The sequence below is a fragment of the Branchiostoma floridae genome, chromosome 2 (assembly GCF_000003815.2).
Source record: "Branchiostoma floridae strain S238N-H82 chromosome 2, Bfl_VNyyK, whole genome shotgun sequence".
Lineage (NCBI taxonomy): Eukaryota > Metazoa > Chordata > Leptocardii > Amphioxiformes > Branchiostomatidae > Branchiostoma > Branchiostoma floridae.
The window spans coordinates 8,317,811-8,325,722 of record NC_049980.1 but is presented as its reverse complement, the minus strand read 5'-3'; the positions used below and the strand labels follow the sequence as shown (position 1 = coordinate 8,325,722).

The following is a 7,912-nucleotide window of genomic DNA, read 5'->3' as shown; positions in this document are numbered from 1 at the left end:
CCAGCGGTTACTACGGAGGATGATACTCAGGCTAGTTGGGACCCACAGTGGCAAGCAAAAGCAGCGGCCGAGTCAGGTTGCGGGCCTGTTGCGTTTGGTACAAATCCAATCGTGCATTCGATATTGTTCCGTTGCTGTAAAATATGCATTTTGGTAAGACACATTTGATTGAATAAGCTCTGTCCTTTGTCTTCACCGTTTATGGCTTGTTACTCGTCATATATATAGATCATACCTCTGATGGTTCTGTCCATCTTCTCGTCAATCTTCGCGGGAACCGTTACTCTCGTCTTTCCGTCCATCGCACTTGTAGATGATGTCTGGGGATTTTGCAGGCATTTTCCAAGATGTCCCACGGTAAACCTTTTCCTACAGAAGTACGAGTGCTCTGACATTTTTGCTTTAACAGTGCAAACGTTGTGTAGCATCATATATTGGAGATGTATCTTTTGAATAATTTCCAGATAGAACCTATAGAGGGCGCGGTCATTTAGGCCGTGCGATCGTCGTACGATTTTGATGCCGTGGGATTTTCAAACAGTGAAAGAACCAACCACCGACAAGGATACAAGACAGTCTTCTGTGTTGTAAGACAGCTGTACTCTGAAGGAAACATGCGTGGCTGTCCCCAAAACACCTAAAGATAGCAATCGTACGACGACCGCACGACCTTTGTGACCGTGCCCTAACTACCGTTAGCCTCCTAAACGGTCCTGATAGCATCAAACCTGGTGTAGTGGCTACTCCTATCGCTTGTGTAACGAAACCTATTTCTGATTATCGATACCAGGGCGCCATCATAGCACTTGACGGTCTGCTAATTCTACTGGCCCTCCTGGAGCTGGGCCTGGCCATCGCCACCTCTGTCATGACGTGTTATGCGATCTGTCCGGGCTGCACCGAGGGGAGTACGGACAGTTGTACCTGCTGTGATACATGTAACAACAGTGGATACCAGGTAATGGCCCTGTCTTTCACGCATTACATAGGAATTGTAAAAAAATAGGATTGTCAGTATAATAAGACGTTCCAAAACGAACTGTCAAACACCTGATCTAACATGTGTCGCTCTGCATGCTATCTGCACTAACAGTGATGAAGGGGCAAGATTTTCATTACATTATAGGAAAATATCTTCTGCATTGCCACCTAAATCATTCAGGTTTTCTTCACTCTTTGAACTATAACTTCACGTCTTGATCCGTCTGTATTGTATGTCTTTCCAGGCACCAGCAGTTGCCTATCAGGTGGGAGCAGACGGCAGACTGGTCCAGATACCCGGCCAGTACGTCATGCAGGGGGGACAGCCCATCGCCATGACACCGTTCCCTCCAAGCCAGCCACAATACGCCACGGCCCTTCCCCCAGGAGCTGCAGCCCAACAGCCCCTACTCGTCACACAGACCCCTGCCAACGCCCAGGGGAACGTCGGGGCCGGGCAGGGTTCCAGGTCACAAGGGAACGTTGTGTTTGTCCCGGTGCAGGGTGTCGCTCCTGCACCACGTCAGCACCAAGTAGCACCACCGATATCAACAGGTGGGCATGGTAAGTTTTTGGGATAACAATACGTTCGGAGGAAAGAGTTTGATATCTCATGTATAAGTTACAAAACTGCAACCCCAAACCTGCATATTAACGATATAAATGTTTAACATGTTATTGATATAAACATATTTTGCTGCAGCCAACATGCAGTATGTCATGACCTGTCATCGGTCACGTCAACACCCAAAACACAAGGCTATTACTATTACAAAGCTACAGCTAAAGCTTACACATGTCTGCTATAGAGATACTCCTTAAGCTTGTTAAACTAGATGATAATTCTAGAAACATGCACATATTTTTCTTCAGGTAACGTGCAGTACGTCATCGCCACGTCAACAGCCCAAGCGGCAGGTCAGCAGCCGCTACAGTCCGTACCACAGGTTCAGTTCCAGCAGCCCAGCCAGGCCGCGCCCTACCCGCACCCAGAACAACTCCAGCCAACCGTACCACAGGGACAAGTCTCTGCCCCACCCACGGGACCTTCCCCTCCCCCGAGCTACCAGCCTGCTGATCCTGACGCTCGTGGCGCTACAAACCAGGCCATGACGACAGAGCAGGACGATGTGCCTCTCATTGAAGATTAAGCGGGTACCTCGAGATCCGTAATCCGAAGATCATGCCCATTGCAGCGAAACCATGGGCTCTACTCGCTTTCATTGTCTTTAATGTAGTGTCTTAAACTTTATGTTCAAACTAAACTGTCTGACGTGATATGAATAGCATTTTCTTCATACACACTTTGAAATACAAATGGTACAAGACAGCATAGAGACTTTATTGAGCAACCATTGTTATGTCAAATCAAGTAGGAGGTCGGCTTTAAATGTCGATTTACACGATAATAGACAATGATAGTACAATTCTAGGACGAACCTACTGTATGGAAATCTAAAGAAATGAAAGATGCTTGTTCCATCCATGTAATGGGGGACATCAGAACGTTAAACATATGGTTGATAAATCCTTGCGGCACATTGGAATAGACTCTAAAGCACCTTAATTTCAAAAAGACTAAATAACGGGAATAAACATAAGTTTGATGTTTTTTTCTTGCCCTTTATATTATTGTCATGAGTTTGAAAAGGAAATCAAAGTTTCCATGGTCAAGTTTTCTTTAGCTTTTGTTATTTCTCAGGTTCTGTTCAATGAAACACGGTTACCGCTTAATCGTTTAGTATCCCTTGTGCAACGAACTTAAAGAATCGGAGCAATGTTGAGTTCCCTTGTAATACATATTTGAAAACGTTGAAGCAACGAATCGATCGAGGCCATGTACGTGTCACAAATGCCAAAGTTTCACAGCAACAAGTGGAAGGCACGTAAGGACGTTGACCTTCGACCCTATTACACACACCACTGAGTCACGGAGGCCCAACGCAGGGGTAAATTCTATCAACTACCGACGTCGCAGTGCATCCGATACACCAGGTGAACGTTTAAACGTGCGTTTCTTTCCGTCTAGTGTATAAATATACCATCGACTCACTGTTCTGATGGTGTGTAGTGTTGTGTCGTGAAAGGCGAAGCAACGTACGTTTATGACAGACTATAGAATATTCACGACGTGCACTTTGAATCAGTCGTTCACTACATATGTAGCGTTAGAAGTCTTCATTTTGTCAGAACATTCCATGGGCTCATAGAACTAGCGGAAGGTGAGGTAAAGGTGTAGTCTAAGGGTAGTTAGAAGTTTACACACATACAGCTTGTGTATGTGCGTCCCTATGTCTGTTGGTCATAATTCTCTTCGCTAAGAAGAGTATGTTTTTGTCTACATGGGTCTGTATGTAGGTCAACAGCGTATAACTCGAGAAATTGTGGATTGAACTTTGTGATTTTTGCAAGGTGTGTAGCGGTTGTCGAAAGGAATGCCAAGTTCGAAAACGGTTTACCTGGCGTTTTCCTACGGTGCTGCAGCGAGCTTGGTATGTTTTTTGCGGTTTGTTTTGGGCAGCATAAGTAAAAATGCAGCTGGGCGATTTTCACGATACTTGGTAGGTGTGTAGCGGTTTTGTAGAGAAAGGTTAAGTGCTAAAATGGTTTACCTGGCTCTTACCTACGGTGCTGTAGCGGGGTTTGTATGTAAGTGCGTTTGTCTGTATGCAAGATAACTCGAGAACCCTCGAATGGATCCTGATGATATTTGGTAGGTGGGTGGAGGTCAGGAAAACAAATGTCAAGTTCAATAATGGGCCCCCTAGTGGCTGCCTAAGGTACTTCAGCAAAACATTTAATTTTGACACCTCGTGTTCTGGACATGCTGTGATCATGATTTTTGAGTGGTAGATAGCCCTTAGGGCAGGGCAGAAAGTAAGTGCTGTGAGTTTGGATCCCCTAGCGGCTTTTTGGGAACTGCAGGCACCGATTTCCTTTCAAACTTTGGACGAGAACGTGTTGACGGGTCATCAGGATTTTTGGTATATAGATAGAATAAGTGATGACAGTGTAAGTTTTTTTTTTCATCCTGGGGATTCCCATAGTTGCAGGTAGCATGTTTGTCGATGCCATAAAAGATATAGATTAACAAATGTGTCAACATTAAGAAAACAATCATCCATATGTGAAAAATCAAAAAGGAAAATTTGGTCGCGGCGATTTTGTCGGATCATATGCCGTCTTCCTGCGGCAGTCAAATGAACCACAGCAGGAAGGCAGTTCTTCATCCAGTTCATACAAGTTTTAACCAATCTCTTTTCCACCTTTTAACAGTTTGTCGAAGAGTTGCAATCGCCGGATTAGATATTGTACTATGACCAGAACAGTGAGTCACCTGATGCAATATTTACATGCTTCAAATTTCATATTGAATAATGTCTCTCTGGAATCTCATGTTCTTTCCAGAACTATGCATATGTTCCAGCAACCACGCCCTACTCCAAAATGTTTTGGCGGGAACACCGTCAAAGCGTTGTCTATCACACAGATAGTGTGTGGATCAGTGGCCATTCTTTTAGGCATCGCTATCATCATACCGGGCAGTGAGCTCTTCCAGACTGGGTATCCGATCTGGACCGGGGCATTGGTAAGAATATACAATGTTAACCCTGTTGTTTTCACGACTTTGCATTTTATACGAGGGGATGTATGGAGCGCCATCTAAATTAACATCACAATGATATTCTCCATAATATTGTCATGATGAATTTCTATGTTGTATCTTTAGTTCCTCTCCACTGGAATCATCGGCATCTTTGCGGCGAAACGCAAGACCAAATGTATGGTAAGTTCACATTTATTGTTGCAAAATATCTACTGAACATGACGGTCAGCAGTGCCGTTACCTGCTTATATAATAGGCTTCTAAGAGGGTGGGCTATATACTCATCAATTAGGTCATTCACAAGTCAGTGACTGTTTCAACGATGACGCAGGGCAGTGGCAAAATAACGGTCGAGTCAGGTGCCAGCCCGTCGCCTTACGTACAAATCAAAGTTGTTTCATAACGATATAACGTTAGTTCCGTGACAGTAAAATTTTTGTAAGGTAAATAACATTATATGATTGAATCAAAACCCCTCTACACTGTATAGTTTGTTGTGATCATGTTTGTTTATGACATATGTTTCTCGTTATGTCCAGATCATACCTCTGATGGTTCTGTCTATCTTCTCATCCATCCTGGCGGGAACCGTTACCCTCGTCCTTGCGGCCATCGCACTTTCAAGTGATGTCTGGGGATGGTGCTGGAATTTTCCACGTAGTGTATGTCCAACGGTAAACCATTTTCCTTACCCATGCAAGTGAACTAACACTGATGCTTTGACAGCTAGCACATCGCGTATCGTAATATATAGCCACATAGCAATAATATTCAGACACATGGCCATAATATTCAGACATAGCCATAATATGCAGACACATAGCCATAATATTCAGACGTATAGCCATAATATACAGCCACATAGCCATAATATGGGTAATTGTGTAGTTTGCGGTTCCGAGCGTTGTATTTTGAGGCCGATAGCCCGGTTGCGCGTCGGTCGACGTTTTAGGTATCCGATGTCACGGTCACCTCTCGCTCGTTATTTTACGTTGCAACGTCGCTGTTTGAAAACCGACATCGCTTTTTTGAAACCCGACGTCGAAACCCGACGTCGAAGCTCTTTCGAAATCCGACGTCGGTTTTGAAAATACACGTCGCTTTCGAAAACTGACGTCGGTTCTCAAAAACCACATCGCTTTGAACACCGACGTCGGTTTTGAAAAACCACATCGCTTTGAAAACCGACGTCGATTCTAAAAAACAACATCGCTTTGAAAACCGACGTCGGTTTTGAAAAACTACATCGCTTTGAAAACCGACGTCGGTTTTGAAAAACTACATCGAGGATTAACTCCAGGGGGAGGGGCCTTTTACACCTTTCATTCACACCAACCAAACACAAATGTGTATTTGTTATCAAACCCACCATGGATCGACTAGTTAGGGATCTTGCCTGCCCTTACGCCCCAAACAGAGATTCGGCTCCGAGCAGTTGGGAAAAATTTGAGACTTTATCATATGCCTCTTTCTTGTCCCGCCCTTGTTGGGGAGGGCGGACGAAAGACGCGGCACATAACAATGCCGCAATTTTGCTCCCAAACCTCTGCAAGGAGCTTCCGACTGGTTTTGACGTTTTTTTTCCAGGCGGTTTTGTCGGGCCTTCTTTTTTGTTTAAACTTCCTCTTTAAACACTTGGTTTGGCGACATAGCAAAATAAAATAAAAAAACAACGTTAAAACCAGTCCTTTTGCGTGGGGAGTACATATCACCGTGAACTAAGCTATATTTACCTTACACTCCTACAGGGCAAAAATTCTACATAGATGTGTATTACACTATGTGTATTATACTGTATCTCTCCAAGCAGAGGTTGCGCTTCGGCTGTTTTTCATGTGTTTTAGGCCTTTTTGTGGGGCTTTCAATTTTGTACAGGAGCCTTCATGTTCGCCGGCCAAACAGACGTGAAGAAAACAATACACAATAGAAAGCCCAGCAAAGAGACCCAACTGAACACGTCAAAAACTGCCGAAAACACCTTTGCTTGGAGAGTACACTAACATGTCTAGACCTGTCAGTTGGCGGTGGTTGGAAGAACATTACTTACCTATAATGTCTCTTATCACGCCAAGGAAATATTGCTTTCACCAAGGAGGTTATATAACCTCCTTGCTTTCACTAATCTAAGAGAATCGTTGCTGACTCACTTTGTATCAACTTATCTGGCGGAATCAGATTGCTGTACATGTGCGAGCTTTGTGTGTGTTGTCTGCTGTTTCTCTTAATTTGGGCAAACTATTGCTCAAATAAAGCAGAAAAGTATTAACCTGAAATAATCTCTTTGATATCTAAGCCTTCAATTTAAAAAAAAATATATATATACATTTCATCTCTTTAATGTCATTAAAGACATTGCCAGTAAGAGCTCATATAAACATAGAGCCATTTGCTTATGGGATCCCTTTCACCGCTGAGCTATATATACCTTACCCTCCTTCCGGGCCCCAAAATCTACATGTGAATCGCTACTTACAGCGCTACTATTTCTCCCCAATCAGAGGTTTTTGCGGTTTTTGACGTGTTTCTGGGCCTTCTTGTTGGGTTTTACATTCTGTATAGTTGACTTCGTGTCCGCCAGCCAAACAGACATGAAGAAAACAATTCTAATTCTAATAAGTCTAATTCCAGATAGAACCCCTGAGAATGCAGGAAATGGCGTCTCAAAGGGTCCATATTTCAAAATTTCTCCGAGCCTTCCGGCCCTCGGCTCTGAACAGGGTAAAATATGTTGCGGAAGCGTTGCCCTCAAAAACTTTACCACTCATACAGATTTCAGTGTCAAGCTTAGTTTCGGGCAAAAAGTACTCCTAGAATGCAGAAAATGAGGTTTCTCCCTTGCGAAGGCTTGCGCCTTTGGCGCTTACGACGACATTGCGAAAATATGTTAGGGGCGTGAGTTTTCCGGCACAAAGAAACTTTTCTCTCTAAGAAAATGTTATATCTGATTTAGCTTCGTCTTACAGCAAAATCTGTCCTTCAAAAGGCAGTAAATGGCGTTTCAGACGGTCCAGATTTTAAAATTTCTCCGGACTTATATTACAACGTCTCGTGCCTTCCGAGCTCGAATCGAAATGGTAAAATATGTCGGGGGCTCTTGGGGTGGAGGCCAAAAGCTATAACCAAGGAGCTTTTATCAGGTAAAAGCTCCTTGCTATAACCATGTGTAATTAGATGAAAATGTCAAAATCAACCTAGCTTAGTCGGTCGGCAAAATTTGCCGAAAAATGCAGGAAATAGCATTTAAGAGGGTCTTGATTTTGAAATTTTCCCGGGGGAGCATACCCCCGGACCCCCCTAGGATGCATCGCGCCTCCGGCGCTCCAT

The 7,912-nt window shown here is 43.8% G+C and overlaps 2 protein-coding genes across 10 annotated transcripts in view; both read left to right on the top strand.

Annotated features, from left to right (window-relative positions):
- The window catches only part of LOC118409397 (POU domain, class 6, transcription factor 2-like), a 3,330-nt gene extending 736 nt beyond the window's left edge, over positions 1-2,594 (top strand). The window contains exons 2-5 of the mRNA XM_035810400.1: positions 229-357; positions 791-958; positions 1,227-1,545; positions 1,855-2,594. Of these exons, the coding sequence (XP_035666293.1) occupies positions 229-357; positions 791-958; positions 1,227-1,545; positions 1,855-2,132 (894 nt within the window). The 3' untranslated portion in view covers positions 2,133-2,594. The remainder of the gene's footprint in view (positions 1-228; positions 358-790; positions 959-1,226; positions 1,546-1,854) is intronic.
- A 167-nt stretch (positions 2,595-2,761) lies between these two features.
- Positions 2,762-7,912, top strand: part of LOC118409394 (mediator of RNA polymerase II transcription subunit 25-like) — a 56,773-nt gene continuing 51,622 nt past the window's right edge. For all 9 annotated transcript variants that reach the window (XM_035810398.1, XM_035810391.1, XM_035810394.1 and 6 more), the window contains exons 1-3: positions 2,762-2,990; positions 4,390-4,570; positions 4,712-4,768. In XM_035810398.1, coding sequence (XP_035666291.1) covers positions 4,394-4,570; positions 4,712-4,768 — 234 coding nt within the window. In that variant the 5' untranslated portion in view covers positions 2,762-2,990; positions 4,390-4,393. The remainder of the gene's footprint in view (positions 2,991-4,389; positions 4,571-4,711; positions 4,769-7,912) is intronic.